The 19656-nt window shown below is 38.8% G+C and overlaps 1 protein-coding gene across 8 annotated transcripts in view; it reads left to right on the top strand.

The window, feature by feature from the left end:
• Positions 1-13673, top strand: part of SSBP2 (single stranded DNA binding protein 2) — a 318494-nt gene extending 304821 nt beyond the window's left edge. For all 8 annotated transcript variants that reach the window (XM_070373069.1, XM_070373070.1, XM_070373068.1 and 5 more), the window contains one exon: positions 8664-13673. In XM_070373069.1, coding sequence (XP_070229170.1) covers positions 8664-8693 — 30 coding nt within the window. In that variant the 3' untranslated portion in view covers positions 8694-13673. The remainder of the gene's footprint in view (positions 1-8663) is intronic.
• Positions 13674-19656: the final 5983 nt, after the last annotated feature.

The raw sequence follows: 19656 nt of genomic DNA, 5'->3' as shown, positions 1-19656 counted from the left end.
ACTTATCTCTAAGATGCCTGTACTTCACACTCTAGACTTTCCTGCCCGATGTGTTAATGTGTTGTTTACATTTAACCTGAACTAGATACTCACATCATTTTTTGTGTGACTATAGTTTTAAACAAAGGCAGCGTTTCATGTCTACATAAAAATAGCAGCAGCTTCTGCTGCTGCTAAGTCACATCAGTCGTGTCCGACTCTGTGCGACCCCATAGATGGCAGCCCACCAGGCTCCCCCGTCCCTGGGATTCTCCAGGCAAGAACACTGGAGTGGGTTGCCATTTCCTTCTCCAGTGCATGAAAGTGAAAAGTGAAAGTGAAATAGCTCAGGCGTGTCCGACTCTTAGCAGCCCCATGGACTGCGGCCCACCAGGCTCCTCCATGGGATTTTCCAGGCAAGAGCACTGGAGTGGGGTGCCATTGCCTTCTCCAGACAGCAGCAGAGCAGCAATAAAATTCATTCCTTCATGTAACAGTTACTGAGCACTCGCCAAAGCAATATGCTAGGCACTGGAGAGACCAAAAGGGCAACGTGGCATCTTTCTCAAGGAATGATTACACTATACAGTAGTTAATTAACTGGTTTTTTTTCACACTAGAAATACCTATAGAATTTTTAAAAATACAATTTCCCAGAAGCCTCCCTAGACCCAGGGACTCAGGATTTCCAGGAGTAGGGCCCAGCATACTTCCAGGTGAAAAAGCTTCCTCAGCGATGCTGATCCACATTCTCTGCTAAGGATGCCTGAACTGGAATGAAGAACTTCAGAACCCAAGCTGGTTTCATGTTCACAGCATCAGTGCCTCCAGGACACGTGCTGCCATTATTAAAATCATGGAGGATCTGCCAAACCATAAACAGACTCAGAAGAGAAACCCTTCTGATCTCACCTTCATTTTGCCCTAATTCAACCTTTACCAGAGATCAGAATTTGAAGCAGTAGCTTGTAGCATGCCTAACTTTTACCCAGAATAGCTGCTTCCCAAAATGGAACCCAAGATTGAGTGTTCTGTGGATTCTTTTACTTCTTGGTATTGACCTAGCACCTCTACCTGGGACAAGACTTCCTGTAATTTTAGACTTGACTTCTGTTAAAACTAGACATAAGATTACACTGATTTTTAGTTTGGCTTTTATTTGCATGCTATATATGATTAGTGGGGACAAGAAAGGTATACATAAAATTTTGCATTAAAAAAAATCAAAAGATTAGCCCATCAGTGATGAGGAAACAGAAAAATGTGAGAAATTATGTAGTTTGTCATAACGCTTAGGGTTATAGGATTTTGTTTTTTTAGATCCTGGTTCTTTCACTAGTTTGCTTCAAGACTATGGACAAATTAATTTTAATTAGTTACTATTCTCTTTATCTAATTAGAGACATTAATTTCATTTTATGTTAATTCTTCCAGTAACAAAATTTTATAATTCAGTGAGGTATATGATAATTAATTCAGTTCAATTAGACATGCGATGAGCCTGTAGTATGCAGAGCACTAGGTTAAGGACAAAGTATTCTGAAATAAACATAACACATCCCTAACCTCAAAGAATGCAATCTGATGGGGAAAATGTGTTCACACAACTAATTAAACCACGTGTCAGATTCACAAGTACTGTAATAGATAGAAACCATGTGTTTAAAGAGCACTGAGGAAATTTATCAGCTTTGTATTGGATAAGAAAACTTCTTTAAAGAGATCCCGTGTGACTTTAACTTTAGGGGCCGAGACGAGAGGAACTCTCCCCACTCTTCCTTCCCAGACCTTGTTGGTGACAGCTTGTTCGTCGGGGAGGGGCCAGCTTCATAGTGGGCATCAGAGTGCTTTTCGTGGTGATCAGAAAACCAGATAGAAAGGAAGTTTAAAATCTACTTTGTGTAAACACCAGCCTCGCCCTCTGGCCCCAAGTGGACTATGCACACACCAACCAGCACACCCCTTTGGGACTGTGTGCACAGCACAGAGAGCAGCTGAGTGGGGCTTCCCCCTCCCCTGGCCCGGCCTTGCTACCCTTGAAGCCAGGAAGCAGGTAAAATGCCAAGCTGCTATGCAAAGTTACAAAAAAAAAAAAACAAAAGCCAAAAGCTCCAGCCTGTCTCCCCTCCCCTCTCTCCTGTCCCCACTAGAAAAGTCCCCCAAAGAGAACTACTTGGATGGGGTGGAGAACCTGCCTCTGCCTAGAGTGTAGTGCAGCCCTGAAAGCAGGTAGCGCAGCCCTGGAAGCAGGTCCACACTGGCCACCGGCCGTCCCCCTCTCCCTGCTGTGAGGGGTCTCCACTATGAATGACGCCCTTGTTATGGATTCTTCTATTACATTTTTGTTTGCACTTTAAAAGATCAAGAAACAGAGCAGAGAGGAGGAAGACAAAAGAAATTCATTGCAAATTGTAGTAGTATGTAGACATATGTAGACAAATGTAGTAAGGCCTTAAAGCCGTACATAGACTAGGTATCTCTGCTAAGTTAGCTTTACTATCATCAAGGAAAAGCAGAACTACTTAATGAATTCAAAAAGAAAACATTTCCCATGACTAAACATGCAAATCAGATTCTAGTGTTTAATGCACATAAAGTCTGTAAAGCCAAAATTTTTGAGCAGTCTGCCTTTTGAGGGCTTGTCAGTCTTTATTTTGAAGTTTAACCACAGAAGAAGCCTGGGAAAGAAGCAAACGTCTATTAACTGATTGTTACAGACACTGTCCCAGTTATTTCACACATGCTGCTTAATACAATCCATATACAGACGGAAATGTCCCCCCAAAGGCAGAAACCTTGAAGTGCCAACGCACTTTATGTAGAAAAATGTGAACCAAAAAAATAGAGCCACTATTCAAACTCTTTGGGGCGGGGGAGGAAATCATAAACAAGTCTTTGTTTCAAAAAACAAAGATGCCCCCTAGTGTTCAAACTCTAGAAAATGTTTGGTTTTGAAAACAATACAAAAAGGTTCAATTCAAAATAGTGCTTCATGCCTCTCAGGAGAAAGCAGTCTTATTTCTTGAATTAATTTAGCATAATACTTTGCCATAGCATTGAACTATAATCAGCTGAGCAAACATGCTGTTAAAATAATGTTGCCAAATAGGAATTATCAACCAAGCAGTAGATCATTTCTTATTACCCTTACTGCCTTTGGTCATTTTCTGCTATTGCAAAGAAATCACATATGCCCCCATGTATTTTTTTGTTTACATAGCCACATACACACTAGATTTATTTCACTTTAGTTCATCTCATTATCTCTTATTTAATAAGAAAAGAAAATATCTAGATGCTTAGAAATAAACATAAGATCTGAAGTGTTCTTAAAGTGTACGAACAGAAACGCACACGCATTGGTTGAAGAGTTAATGGGTGCTTCCGATGAAGTCCATGGTACGTGAAGTGGGTACAATACATTCTCTAGTTCACGCTTTACATGCTAAACCAAACACTGATGCAGTCAACAGCTTTGTAAGGCCAAAACTGTTCTCATCTGACGGAAGAGAACCTGATGTCACAGCCTCCCGCATAAACACTAGAATATGCCATGGCGCACTGATGCAGTGGCACAACAGAAGCATTGCAGTGTGGCCTCAGGACAGCACGCCGTGAATATTTCACGTCTCTTAAGTGCCAGCAGCAGCAGCAGCAGCAAGTACGATATCCCATTTAACACCTACTCTTTCTTTACTTCTGGAAAAAAATGTCAGCTGTTTCTCTTCTGCTTGAATAGCAATAATAGCAAAATTCCTTTTTGCTTGCACATTCTGTGCGTTTTCCTAGAAATTGTGTGATTTCCCTCAATCTCACTTAGTTGAAGCAGTTTCAATAAAGGCAACAGCAGATAAGTGGTTTACAGCCTTAGCAGTGCAAATAGCCCATCATTTATACAGACAGTTACACACAGTCTATTTTACTGTTCCAAATATACTCAGAGCCTCATCTTACAGTTACTTGTACTTTCAAATTTTAAATTGTATTAGATGCTTGCTAATTTTTCTGAGTTGTGTTGCTTAGAGATGATGCTTCCATCCTTTCTAAATCTGGCCCTGACTTTCTCGGTGTACCCTATTTTTCCACTCAGTTTCCTCCCTGAATAAACCTAACTCTCTTTAACTTCCCAATGAATCTGTAACAGATTCTCATTTTACTGTAAGATTTGCTTGAGACATTTGAAATACTACAGGTTTAAAATCTTAACAATTGCCAGTGTTAAGAAATAGGAACAACCAATAAACATGCTTGGTAGCAGGGAATGTGCTCATATATTTGTTTGCATATATGCATACTTTTAACAGTGTATAATTAGAATGAATACTGTAATGTATTCTTAACAATATTACCTAATGTCACTTGACATATGAATGAACTGGAACAATCCTTATGAAAAAAGGATTCAGGGATTTTTAAAATCCGATTATTCAGGATGTGCATTAAATGAGATGGTCTGTAGAATTAATTATGACTTACCCAGAAAATTTTTCCAACATACCCTTTGAAGTCCTTTCAGAAAAGCTTTAAAGGCTTTTACTGTTTTTAGATTGGCACAATATACCCATTAAAGTCTGTCTTTAAAATAATGATCGATGATCTTGCTGTGTTGTTTAAAATTAAATCCAGTTAAATTTTCAGGTCCTAAATTAGACTAGCTACATCTTAAGGGCTTAGTAGCCATGTGTGGCTAATGGCTGCTGTGCTGGACAGCACAGAATAGAACATATCCATCATCACAGAAGGTTCTGTGTGCAATATGACTGATTCACTGATTCTTACTATAAATAACAGTAGCCATAGAAAGCATCCCTGATCTGGGAAGATCCCCTGGAAAAGGAAATGGCACCCACTCCAATATTCTTGCATGGGAAATCCATGGACAGAGGACCCTGGTGGGCTATAGTCCATGGGGGTCATGAAGAGTCAGACACAACTTAGTGACTGAACAACAACAAATTTCCTGTGCCCGTTTTGCCATATTCTAATGTTTTATACTTTTGATAAGACATTGATACCCATTTATCTTGTTTAGTTTTGCTCCTAAATGTCAAATACCAAAATATAATTGTTTGTCGAAGTCTGTGGATAGCTTGTGGCAGCACCTGTCATTCCTTGTCGTGGAGATTTGCATGGTTTCTCCTGATGAGTTGGGGGTAGATCCCCTCCCAGCACAGGGTCAGGGTGGGCTCCACTTCACAGATCCTTGTCTATGATTGTTTGGGGTTTGGGGCTTTATTTAACTTTGCTTTTTGCTGCCACTGTCAAGCTTAAAGGGGAAAACATTTTCTATCAGATTGAATCCCCTTTGTCTTTTCTAGCAGTCTCCCCTTTTATCAACCTACTCATTGTACTCCACCATGGAAAGTCAGTAACATGTCTAATTTAGCTTTTCTAGACTGAATGGAAATTTGAGGCTATTAAATGATTAACAAGTAGATTTTTTCTTGATTGGACCTGTGTTTAAAGAATTAACAATCCTCCTCTTAGGCTCTGGTGACCCGTTTTCAGGCCTAGTTGTCTACTTTTACTCAAGATCAATGTGGGGTTTTGGGTTTAAGCCATAGATAAACTCTGATGCCTTTCAGTCCAGACTTCTGCCAGCTGAACCACTGTCGCCCTGCACTCTTCCCTGGGAAATCCTGCTTTCTCCATATTAACAAATCCATCCATATCTAGTCCACACCTTATACCTCATTTCTGATTCCTACACCGCCTTAGTTCATCTGGAATTCACATCATCTGTTCTCTCTGCTCCCTTTTCAGAAGGTTCATGCCCTTCTTCTCAGGATCATCATTGTTCCTGGTTAAGCCCTTGCAGAATGGACCAAACCCTCTCACTTTATCTGCCTCTTTCCATGAGGCACAATCATTAGTACCACATTAAAAGGAATTCCCTTTTACCTTGGTCCTCAGTTCAGTTCAGTCGCTCAGTCATGTCTGACTTTTTGTGACTTGTGAACTACAGCACGCCAGACTTCCCTATCCATCACTAACTCCGGGAGTTTACCCAAACTCATGTCCATCGAGTTGGTGATGCCATCCAACCATCTTATCCTTTGTCATCCCCTTCTCCTCCCGCCTTCAATCTTGCCCAGCATCAGGGTCTTTTCAGATGAGTCAGTTCTTCGCATCAGGTGGCCAAAGTATTGGAGTTTCAGCTTCAGCATCAGTCCTTCCAATGAACACCCAGGACTGATCTCCTTTAGGATGGACTGGTTGGATCTCCTTGCAGTCCAAGGGACTCTCAAGAGTCTTCTCCAACACCATAGTTCAAAAGCATCGATTGATGTACTGGAGAAGGGAATGGCAAATCACTTCAGTATTTTTTGCCTTGAGAACCCCATGAACAGTATGAAAAGGCCCTGGTCCTCAGTTTTTTATAAAACATATAAAGTATTTAAGAGCTCATATTTACATCTAATCTGGAAACCCCCTTCATCCAGAGGCCATTCCATTTGTAGCAGATGCTTCTCCCATGGCAGATGATCTAGAATGTGTTGTCCAAGACAGAGGCCACCAGCTGCATTTAAATAAGTTGAAGTTAAATCATGTTAAAATGTTAGTTCCTAGCCACGTTTCCTGTGCTCAAGTTGCCACATGTGGCTGGTGGCTTTCGTGCTGGACACCACAGATTGTGGAACATGGCCACCACTGAAGTAAGTTCTGTTGGGCGGTGCTGCTCTGGAACTCTTCCATCACAGTCTGTTCCTCAAGAGTATGAGGGCACATCGCAGCACTGTTTACAGTAGCCCAGACATTTAGCAGCCTAAATGTTCATCGACAGAGGAATGGATAAAAGCAGATGTGGTACCTATAGACAATGGAATATTACTCGGCCATCAAAAAGAATGAAATAATGCCATTTGCAGCAACACGGATGGACCCAGAGATTTTCATGCTGAATGAAATCAGACAGAGAAGGAGAAATACCATATGACATCCCTTACATGCGGAATCGAAAAAGAAATGATACAAATGAACGTACTTACAAAACAGGAAGAGACTCGCAGACTTAGAGAACAAACTTATGGTAGCCAAGGGTGAAAGATGGAGGAAGGGATAGTTGGGGAGTTTAGGATGGACATGTACACACTGCTATATTTAATTTTTTCTTAATCTATGTGTTGTATTGAAGTATAGTTGACATAGTGTTTCAGGTGCCCAGCAAGGTGATTCAAATATACATGCACACGTATTTTTCAGGTTATTTTGCCTTATAAGTTATTACAAAATAGTGACTACTTTCCCTGTGCTATACAGTAAACCTTTGTTGCCTGTTGCATATCTTTTTTTTTTTTTAATTAGAAATGTAGCATCTGTTCATACTAAGTCAAACAAATGGAACCCAAATGTCAAATTTTTTAGTTAGGTAAAAATTCATGTTTTCTAAAATATATATTATACATACTATTTACATATATATATACAAAAGCTTTTCTACTATGCTTGATAAAGGCTTGAGAAAACATCAAACAAAAAAGTGATGGAGAAATTGGAAAACAAACTAAATGAAATGGGAGCACTGAATATGAAATAGAAAAAGTGAAACAAACCAGAGAAAAGTAAAAGATCATCATAGAGTCCAGGTGTTTTTAAACATGGCTGCTCGTTAGAGACACATCTGGAGTTTTGGAGAAAAAATAGTACCTGGGCCTTAAAGTAGATAACCAACAAGGACCTACATTATAGCACATGAAACTCTACTCACTTACGTGGCAGCCTGGAGAGGAGGGGAGTTTGGGGGAGAATGGATACATGTGTATGTGTGGCTGAGTCCCCTCACTCTCCCCCTGAAACTATCACAACACTTAATCAGCTATACCCCAGTACAAAATAAAAAGCTTTAAAAAAAGCTTTTTATGAGGGTGTATTGGCATAATTATCAGAGTAACTGCTCTATTTATCATTTATAAGACTATGTTTCCAAATTTCTGAAAGCCTCACCTCTACTAGTGGTCAGCCTCAAACTGACAAGTAGCACGTGGCAGCAGAGCCCCTACTTCCGCCCAGAAGTGCTTGTGGATTGAGACTGGAGTCAGAGTTTCAGGGAAGTTTATATGCTGAAGTATAAATCAGACTCTTTAAGTATTGATATTTTTTCAGTGCTCTAGTGAGGATTTCTTATGGCCAGCTAGAAGTTCAATTATTAATCCAGCATTTACTGAGCACATTTCTGTTTCTAATAAATACATAGTTTTAAGGGGTTTATATTCAAACCTCCCAAAACCCCTTTAAGACTGTCATTAAGCAGAATTAACAGGTGAGGAAACAAGCACCGAGAGGCTAGTAGCCTCCCATCTTAACCAAGCTAGCAGAAAATGAAGACTAGCCTGCCCCTCATACTTATTTCATATGGTTCGACCTTGGGCTAGATTTTTGCCCTAGTTGTTCCGAGGGCCCATAAAACCTGAATCTGGCTAGAAGAAAAAAAGCTAAGGGACCGGGTAATTATCAACCCTTTACGCTCAGAGAGAGGACAGGACTGGTTGCTTTCCAGAGGAAATAGTTATCATTTCAGGACAGTCAATTCTATATAATTTACTCTTTTCCTGCTTGCTAAATTTTTATGGTGTATTAAAAGCTTGTTCATAAAAAGCATTAAAATTCACAGTTACTATTGTTTACCAAGAGGGATGTCAGTGGCCTGTAGAAGTGTTGTTAAAATATGGATTCTTCTCTCCTAGTACTCCCCTAGCATGACAATGAGTGTGTGATCCATCACCAAGTCTCCTCATGGAAACCACAATGAGTCAGCCCTCCACAGAACTACTACGGAAGAAAATTATTCATCACAGTGTACAGTTAAACCGAGGAATCTCAGTCACACCAAACCAACCTTTTTATTTCCTGCTCTCTCCCCTATTTTGTGAAGAAAGCGGGTCCAAACGTGATTCGAACAACTGTACGGAGCGGCACATTAGAATTGCCCTCAACTGAACTGCAAATGATTATCTGTGTATGTATATGTGTGGGAAAGAGAATGTATTGTATGTGCGTATGTTATATGGACACATGCACATACATGCATTGACCCACAGGACATTGTAAAATACTATCACATGACATCTTAAGTAGAATGAGTAGGGACTTTTATTCCATCCTTTTTTTCACGTTTACATTTTAATTATTAAAAGTTGCTCCTGCCCCTCCCTGAACTATTTTGTGCTGTGTATATCACTGCTTTATATAAGTTATTTTTTAAGGTGAACTCAGATGTTATGGTTTTGTAAATGTCTGCAATCATGGATAGGAATAAAATCGCTTATTTGAGAGCTTTCATTAAATCGCGTGTGATGCAAGTTATCCTGTGAATGACAACGTGTACTAAGAAGTGTGTCTTCATCTTTATGTCAAATCAAACAATTTCTCAGTAACCTTCAGTGAGTATTTTTGTACTTTTTATGTAGGAAAAAAACTTCAAATCAACAGAAGCTTAGCTGGGGCCTAACACAGTATATTTCTGCAGTAACTGCTCTAGGTGGAATTCTTGATTTGGCTTAGATGATACAGAAAATCAGTAATTAGTCGCAGTTGCTTAAACCGTAGCAATAAAGTGCCAGGGGTCATCATATTTTTAGCAACACATTTTCTCTGTAACACGATAAAGCCCAGACGTAGTAACTATTTGCTTGAATTAGTCACTTGTCACCAGGAATGCTAGAGCTCAGTTTTTTAATAAGATACTAATGTGAAATGGTGCCTCATTTTTATTCAGACTTCTTGTGAACATTTTCACATAGACACTGCAGAGAGATACATTCAAATGATTGAGGCTTTTAGCACAAGGGAGAAGGAAAATTTTAATCACACTCCAGGGGTTCTGTGCCACTTCTCTACCCCTGTATCTTACTAGTGGCAGAATTGACGGTGTCCCTACTCGCTGGCAGCAAAGCAGGTGCTGTGTTCCCAGGATATAGGACTTTTATTAGAGGGAAATTATTGTAGTCATTGACATCAGTCATATGAATCTACTTCGTATAACTGTTCAGAAAACATTAGAAAAATTTAAACAAAACACTTCCCTTATGAAAACACATTGCTCTGTGGCCTTTTCCAGATCTTGTGTGTTTCCTGTGTTCCATCATACATGTAAACACCAAAGTTATAATAGAAAAGTGTGAAGACCAGCTTTAGACTCTGAAAGCTAAGATGCTGATCCTTCCTGTTAAAATTGTAAACAACTATATATCCAAACTCAAGAGATTTTGAAAAGCATTGTTTAATCTCAGGTAAGGGGCATCCATCTTTCTGGAGGCAAATGGTCTCTAACGTGACACTTTGGCATTATATTTACTCATCATTGATCCTAGATGACTGACTTCTCTCAAATCCACAAGGATTTATTCCTTCTGAAAATAAAGATTTTTGCCTGTGCATGACAGGGCTGCTAGGCAGAACTGTTAAAAGGGGAAAAGGAAGTTGAATTAAAATTTATGTTCCAGATTTAAACTAATCAAACTAGTTGCCATTAATCACACATTGTGCAGGGGCTAGGACTGCACACTGGAGAGCAGCTTCAGGCTCTCAAGCTGCAGACAGGCTTTCATGAAAAATTCAGACCACGAGGTCTTTAACTCAAGCCAGGGTAGCCTGGAGATGACACCTTGTACAGACACGTGAATTTTCCAAGGATAATTTTAATTTTCACTTTGTGATAGTTGTGTGAACACTGACGGTCTTGTGATAAGCTTAATCTTATAATGCTAGAATTTTGAAAACTTTTGTTGACTCTTTTCTCCATTGTTACTGATCTTGAATTTCTTTTATTTGCCTTCTAAGAAGGTATTGTTTCTTATTATCAAAGAATCGTGAGCATGATTTTACTTGCTCTCATTTTGGGGGTAATATTGGAATGTGGATGGCAATATGGGTCCCGTTATTTCTAGCCTATTTGGTTAAAAGGAAAAAAAAAGTAAAAACCAAGGTACAGCAATCAATTCAGCTTAAGTATTTTTTCTTGTCTTGGAACCCAGATTAAAAATAGCTAGTCCTTTAAGTTTCAGACAGTTGAAAATTTGAAGAAGCTGTATTCAAGAAAACCAGAAAATAAAGACACTTAATTCTAACATCAAATAATTTTCTCATCCACCAAATGGAAAACAGTATATCTGTATATTAATTTTGTTTAGGTGTTGAATCATTTAAACCTTATCCTTTTCTCTTTTCACCTCATGCATTTGTGTTGGTCTTTATGTATACTACCCTTTCCTGAGTTACTTTTAACATTTCATCTCACAGTAACATTAGCAATTCTTGCCTACATTGAACATATAAAATATACATGTGTAATATAAAAATAAATAGGTGAAAACATTAATTCTTATCACTCTGCTTTGCATTCTGCCTAACTCACCATAGTTGAAAATATATGTCAAGTTATTTCTAAGGTATGTATGTCTTTGATCAGCTGTCTTTCTTATAGCAAGATTGCACATGGGAACAGAGGCTGGAGCCACCATTGATCTGGTAACAACCCACGGCTGTGATGGGTGAATGTTAGTGCTTCTTCCCAAGTGTTGCAGTTTGGACTCAGTTTCTGATGAACAAGAATTACATAGCTGAGAATACGAGGTTAAGATTTCTCTGTGGCCAGAAAATTAATAAATCTGCTCCGTGAGTCATGGAAAGTGCCTACAACAATCATTTCTCTCCAGGAATAAAATAGTGAAAATGTCCATGTCTTTTTTTATGATTCTCTAAGCTCTCTGAACTCTATTGCATTTCATAGGCTCATTCAGTTAACATTCTTCCTGTGGTTTGAAAGAGCAAATGAAAATAAAGGAGTTCAGTTTGGGAAATGTGGAAGCCCTACATCTGTCCATGCCTTTTCTCTATCATTTCATTCTGAGAATATATAGCAAAGCATTTAGTACTGAGCCCTTGGCAAAAAGTTTTCCACAGTCCTTAATGCCATGAAGTCTTGACTGGCCTTTTTCTTCATGCCCCGCCTCCCAATCTCGCATCCTCCAGTAGAAATAAAAAGTAAACATTTTTACCTTCTCAGCCCTTGCAGTTTTCTTCATACAGTATACAGTTTTCCCAGGGGGAAAAAATTGCAGTTTCCACGTTTAGATTGTCACTGTTAATTGTGTCAGTGAACCATACCTTGAGAAATACTGGAAAGGTGAACCGCTACCAACACACTTCCATTTGGCATATTAAACTTGTGTGTGTGTGTGTACATGTGTGTTGGGGGTAGCAATGTGAAGTTTGCTCACAAAACACTTCCATTATGACTTGGATTGTGCTATAGCCCAACTGGTAACTATTAATTCCTTCCTCTGATTGTGTTTTATTTCAATGGTAAAAATTAGCTGATTTAAGTCATTTGGGATGGACAGAGTAATGGAAACTATAGACAGATGGCCTCGCCTGCTTCACATCCTGTGCTAGCTTGTCCACATTAGGCTTTCTTACGAAGGCACTGCATCTAAAGGTAAGAGCGTAAGGGACCGCCTAAATCCTCGGTCACTTCACTGCCATGAATTGTGCAATAATTACAGTCTTTCGATGTAGACATTTGTTTACATTTGTTTAGAAGAAATTGAATTGACATTCATCTGTTTCACCACAAATGTCAACTTTACCCATGGACTGTAATTCAGATTGAAAGGAAGGACCTACAGATGAAAACACCTGAGACCTCTTAATTACTTTCCTGAACTTTGTGCTAAAGAGAAATTCTCAATTGAGTAAGTCTCCTAAGGAGTATTTCCTCTAAGTTCCCCATGTTAACTTAGTGTAATGGTCTTCCTGAATAGAAGAAAAATAATTTCTATAAGTAGTTTAATGTAAATACTTTTGCTGTCTACAACCTTAAATATGTAGACAAATATATAGATACTGTAAAGTTTCAAGTGGGATTAAGTCTTTTCATGTATAGAATTACAGTTTATCTTCCACCACCACCCCTTGTGGATTTACTGTCTTCAGGACTGGACTCACTCCAACTATCTCAGTCATTGAAATGTAATATTTTCCTGGAAATATTTGGCATTTCCATTTTTTAAGTAAGATGTGCAATTAGCATGACAAAGGCAAGTATTAATATTCCTAGAAAAAATATTTATTCCCAGAACTTATTTGCAGTTAACATTAAAACTTTATCCCACTTTCTCTTTTGTGTGTGCCAAATGACCTCAGTATATTGCCCAGAAAATGAAATTTGGATTCTTCATAGTGTTCTCAGAACACAAGACAATGTGTTATTATCTAAATTACCATCATGTCCTGACAGGTAAATGCAATTAATCATCTACTTATTAGAAAACAATTCAAATAACCTTTCCAGTTTACATAATTTGAAAGTAAATCCACTTCAACCTTAGCAACACCTTAGAAATGCTTTTAATATAAACAACAGGTTCAAATATGTATGTGACTTTCTGTTGTATTTCAGAATAATTATCCATGCATTGAAACAATTAAAAAAACTTAGCAGAAATTATATGTTATAATGAATAAAGAACATGATGTTGTTTCAAACATGAATGGACAAGTCTTTACAAAGAAGATTCTTGTATAGCCATCAGCTTATTGTATTGTTTAACTGTGATTTTAAGAATTGAAGATGTTTTCTTACTACATGTATTTAAATGTTACTTACAATGTCTTCCTGGAAAAACAATTATTTGTAAGGTTTTTATAAATGCACAATTAACGTATAAATATAGTTGGAATCTGGGATGACTCTTCGTAATCTACTATTTTTCATTCCACCATGGCCACCAGCTACCTGATACATTTTGTAAATTTAGCATCTTCCTGTGTGCACACATGTGCATTATTACATTTTCAAATGGATTTATCTCTGTTTGTGTAAAAATATCTGAGCTATTCATGTAGTGGGAAAGGTTGCCATAAAGCTGTACATAAATATCCATTAATTTCACACATTTTCACATTTAATGTTAAAAATGCACTATTTCATTTGCAGTTTCTACCTTTTCATTGCTAGACTAACTTTATTACTTATTGAAAAAGTAAAGGAAATTGTTCATATAAAACTAGCAGAAATGCTTTCTGAATGATAAGAATTGTAACTAATGTGGACATCTGTGTCTCTAATTGAATTAGACGTTCTGCTTTATGTAAAACCAGCAGTCTTGTATCAGAGAATTTATTTATATGCATTTAAATAGGTTATGATGAGTGTCTAGCTTTTTATAGTCAGATAACTAAACTTTGACTACCACAAAGTAAGTAATATTATTAGCAAAATTAATGGATAAAAGTTCAGTATTTTATTCCAAGTAGGATTACACATAATGCAGAAATCTGAAGTTATTATGCACATAATTCATGTAACATTATGCTTCTTCTCAAGTACATTCATCTTTCTAATGAATTACACAGATTGTCACCTCAGTTCACCATGAGCATTTATTTACCCACATAAAAATTCTGAAGTAGGTTCTGTGCACAGCTCTATAGATAAGAATATAGAAGGAGGATGGTCTATAATTGAGGTTAAAAATAATTCATCCTAGGTATCAGTGGAAATATATAAATTATTTTTTCAATAAATTCTTAAAAATACTGTTTCTGTAGTATTTAAGAGGATTTAATGTTAATGATTTCTAGAGCATTATGGTTTTGATCCAAATGGGGTCTTCTAGTTCAGAGATGCCACAGATTTGTGCATAGTGTTTAGAGAGGGGAAAACTGTAAATCCCATTGGTCAGACTCCTTACTGAGCTAGAGGTTACCTCAAGTAACTTATTAAAATGACAGTTTTGGCAAGATGTCTGGATTTCTGGCTGATGGAAGGTAGGTAGCAAGGCAAGAGAAGAGTCCCTGAATTTAAAACAGCTAGCATCCTATAACACAGAACTTTCTCAGAAGGTGTTAAACTATTTCTGATTCTATGAAAGTGGTATTAACGGCAGTAGCATCATGTAGGTTCCGAACAAGAGTAACATAGATAAACAAAAGTCGGTAGAATTAGTTTAATTCCTCCTCAGCTCCTTCTGGTGAGTGAGATAACAGTAAAAGAGTGGGAAAGGAAGGGTGAGGGGCCGGACACACACCCAGTCCCACACAGTAAGACTCTTCGAGTGTTCCCATAGCTCAGTGTATCCCTCAAGGCAAAATAAACCCTGTACATAGAAAGGCATAAAAATTAAAAAGAAATTATACAAGTTTTATTCCCTACAAAACCTGTCTGATGAAAAATATGGTAGTGCTTTTTAGAAAGCCTCAAGTCAATAGACATTACACATACAAGTGTTATCTGTCTCATTCAGTTTGCAAAGTTTCCTTTGAAGTCTGTGGGGCTCAGCTTGGCTACAGTTGCATTTCTCTTTGCATTTCTCAAATTTTCCTCACGTGATTGTATCTTTGCATCTTACAGCACATAATTCTTGATGGTAATAGGAAGGAAGCTCTTGATATCTACTCATGTCACATGGAAAACTTTGCTTTTAAGTGTGCTCACAATATAATCTTGGTTATCACATATAAAAAACAAAAATTTGAATACAATTTGTAAAAGAATTCAGTGTTTCTTGGTTTTGTAAATATTGTTTCAGGGAAAGAAATAGTTTAAGAATTGAAAAGTCAAAAGTATTCTCTTGACAGTCTTATTGGTGCTCACTGTTTCATCATCAAGTTAGTATCATTCACTTATGACTGAAGGGATGTTACACGTATTTAACAGTCTCAAAATTGTTTTAATAGAACACATGTAAATCATGGAAAGTAATATTCATTTTAATTTTGAGAACTCAGCATGGTATTTTAACAAGCAGTTACTAGCCAAATGTCATATATTTAATTTCTCTTTGAGAAGTATTACCTAGGTACAGTTTTTGTTCAGTTGAAAAACCTCCAGAGAACTGAATTTATACACATTGAAAAAGACAATACAGTGAACACATAACAAAGATAATAAGCCAGGTATGAAAGTGTTGCATGAAAATAGAGCACCAGCAACTGCAAGAGACACATCTCACCAGAGAAGTTCTCAAACTAATACCCAATTCAGAATTGAAATGCTCAGTGTAAAAGTTAATAAGAAATTGATTGACCCCGATAACCAAATCAAAACCAACACAGGAGCCATATCTAGTTGACCATAGGTGGATTAATAAGACCACTATCAGTATTTCTAAGATAATTATCTCCACAAAAATCAGACCATAACCAAATTCTCCATATTGAGACATCAGTGTTTAAAATTCAGTCCACTTAAGCAAAAATTCCTTTTGAAATAGGCAACACAGTCTTCTCAGTTTCTTCCCAAGGAGGAGTAATGCCGAAAGATTTCCGGTTGTAAAACTACATGGTCCAGTGAAGCTCAGTTTAGACTGTAAAGCATTTGAAGTTCAAATCTCTACAGAATGTGTGTGCTACAAGTATTTCTAAAATGAACCTTATAAATCATCTCAGAGGGGCAGTGATCTGGGGTGAGTAGAAGTCTGGCAAACTGTCCCTGGTTACTCCTCAGATGACTTAAAACCTTGTCTAATGAGGCGTCCACTACTGTATTTTCAAAGTTTAGAAAGATTTGCCTAGTGTTTCTGTGTACAAGTTACTGAACTGTGCATCTGCAAAAATGAATAACTAATATCAACCTTTTTCCCTTCACATATCCAGAAACAATTTTGTTGTTTTGCTCTGGCAGTCAGCACTTTGGAAAACATGAAATGTAGATTGCGAAAGTGTCTGTTTCAGATTACTTCAACCTTCATTTGAAGCCTGTTTAAAATAAAATCTCTTTCTGGTTCACTTGGCAGTATTATTTCTCAAGTTTGCCATGACATGAGTTCTTGCACTGGGTCTCAAAAATTGAGGTCCCCACTTGTGCATTAACGAGGCACTGGAAATGTACAGTCCTATCTTGCTGAAGAGGAGTTTTGGAGCAGACAGATCATTCAATCACATATATTTTCCATTTGAGTTGCACAAATTGATGTTCTTACTAATAAGTAGGAAATTGGCATTTACCAAAATCACTTAACTGCCACATAAACTTCAGAAGTAAATGCGTACAAGTTCCCTAACCTATTGTGGTGAATTTCTTCCCACTAAAGACAAAAGTTTATGCTATAGGCTTTATATTACAGATTGCTTTGTGGTGGATGTTGATTCTGCTTGCCAAAAATAAGCGTTACGACTCCAACTGTTTTCAGATAGAAATGCCAACAATTAAAGCACTTCAAATCTATTTCTGGCATAAAAACACATACACAAAAGAAAGGACTCAACCAAAAGAACTGTGAAAAATACCTAAGTAATTTGGGACTTGGAGAGAGTCCCAAATATATGTGCTAACAGTAATTTATTAACATATTTCAACTTTCAAACTCTATGGAGGTAAATGCTTATTTTACAAATAGAATTTCTATTTTGCCATTTGATTAAAAGTTGAAAATCAACATAAATATTCAGAATGTGTTTATTAGAGTTCAAGACATTTCTTAGTTACTTGGCCGTGAATTTTTGTTTTGGGTGATTATGTTAAAAGAATATATTGAAAAAATTTGGACTTAATTATAAGAAATCAGAGGTCTGAGAGGTTCAGATCTAGATGGCAGAGTATAAGGATGTGAAGCACACCTCCCCTGATGAACACATCAAAGATAATCTACATGTGGGACAGTTTTCACTGCAAACTGGCGGAAGGACTCCTGTACACCAAAGCTCTAAGAAAGATACACAGGTAATCAGGTAGGAAGAGAAGGAAAGCAACAGCATTGGAACCTGTGCCACTGGGCGGGGACTCAGAGGAAAAGGGGGAATATGTGGGGAAGTGGGGAACCTACTCTGGGGAATGAATGGTTGGAGCCACAGATCGGGCCCTTTGGTGCTGGGGTCCTACTTGGAGGAGACAGGTCCCCTCAGCCAGCTGGAGGACTGCCAGGACTAACAGAAGAGCCGTGGAAAGCTGAACTCTCCTGGTAAGGTGCGCACATCCACTGCCGGTTCCTGAAGCAGGACAGAGAGAGGTTCGATGTGGTCACTGCTGGGTCTCCTGCAGCCACCTTGCTGCACCGGCCATCCTGAGCCAAGCCAACGCTCCAGCCCCCCTCACATCCCTCCCCAGCACATCACAGGATCTGGAGGAGCCATGACCAGGGGAGAGACGTGACCCGGCCCTCGGGTGGAGCCTGGGTGGGAGGGCAGTGCCCGTTGTTAGTGATCTCACAAGCAGCACATCAGAAGGCGTCAGAGATCAGAGATCTCTGACGGTGGCCACTCCACCACCACTCATCCCCCAATACATGCCAAGAGTCGACATGGGCCCTGCCCGTCCTCTGGAGCAATTCTACACAGGGAAGGGGCAGTGGGGGCTGGGGGCAGTGACTGGCGGGGAGGGACAAAGGGGACTTACATGGAGGCTGCATCTAAGCAGAGTGAAGGTAACAACTGTGAGCCTGTAAAGGCAGCACACGGGAGGTAAGTCAGGCCTCCGCCAGCAGAGGGTGTATAGTGAGAACCTGCACAGGCCCCACCTGCTCCAGCACTCCCCGCCCCCCACCCTCCCCTCCCCGGGCAAGGGTCACAATGAGGGGGAGGGGACGGAACCCCAGCTCAGACCCAGCTCTGGGACTCCTGACAGCCCCCAGGGCCTCGGGGCAGTGACAGCCGCCGAGCCAAGGGGAAGTCACGCCCAGCACCACTCTAGCCACTCCATCTCTAGCCCCACCACCCACTGAGGCCATAGCTACAGCAGACCCTGAAGAAAGATGTGACTTACATCCCTGTCTGATCTAGCTCATCCAGCAAAGGTACTGGGCACACCAGTTCTTATGCTCCCACATAAGAACACCCCTTCAAGACCACAGTAGCTAACTTTCACCTAAACTCACAGAGGCAGAGAAGCAAAAATCCAGAGGAACTACTCTCAATTGAAACACAGCAAGAGAAACCCTCTCAAAACAATGAAACAGAAATAAACAATTTACCAACTAAAGAACACAAAGCATCAGTAATATTTGGGTAATATGAACTGAGTTAGAGGAAAGAACTGATGCACACAGTGAACACTTTAACAAAGTACAGGAAAATAAATACTTGATCAGAAATGAAGAATTCAACAGCTGAAATAAAAAACACACTAAAAGAAATGAGCAGCAGATTGACACAGAAGAACGCATAAGTGACCTGGAAACAGAACAGTGGAAATCACCCCACCAGAATATCTTAAAAAAAAAAAAAAAAAAATTTTTTTTTAAGTGAAAACAATTTAAGAGCTCTCTGGTATAATGTTAAGCATACCAACATTCACATCGTAAGGGTCCCAGAGAAGACAGATATAGGAATCAAAAATGTATTTGAGGAAATTATGACTAAAAAGTTCCCCCAAATCAAGAAGGAAACAGATATCCGGGTACAGGAATCACAGAGGGTCCCAAAAAAGATGAACTCAGACCTACATCAAGACATAACAGAATCAAAATAGCAAAAGAGACAAAGTTATAAAGGCAGCAAGAGAGAAAACAAGAGTTGGATACAAGGGAATCCCCACAAGGCTGGCTGCTGGTTTTTCTGCAGAAACTGTAGGCCAGAAGGGAGTGGCATGATACCTTCAAAGTTCTGAAAAAGAAAACTGTAACCTAGATCACTAAACCCAGCAAGATTATCATTTACAATAGAATGAGAGATGAGGCACTTCTCAGATAAGGAAAGACTAAAAGAGTTGATCAACATTAACTGCTGCTAAGTCACTTCAGT

This window comes from Bos mutus, chromosome 7 (assembly GCF_027580195.1).
Source record: "Bos mutus isolate GX-2022 chromosome 7, NWIPB_WYAK_1.1, whole genome shotgun sequence".
NCBI classification, from domain to species: Eukaryota; Metazoa; Chordata; class Mammalia; order Artiodactyla; family Bovidae; genus Bos; species Bos mutus.
The sequence above is the reverse complement of the archived record's forward strand: the minus strand, read 5'-3'. Positions and strand labels throughout refer to the sequence as shown.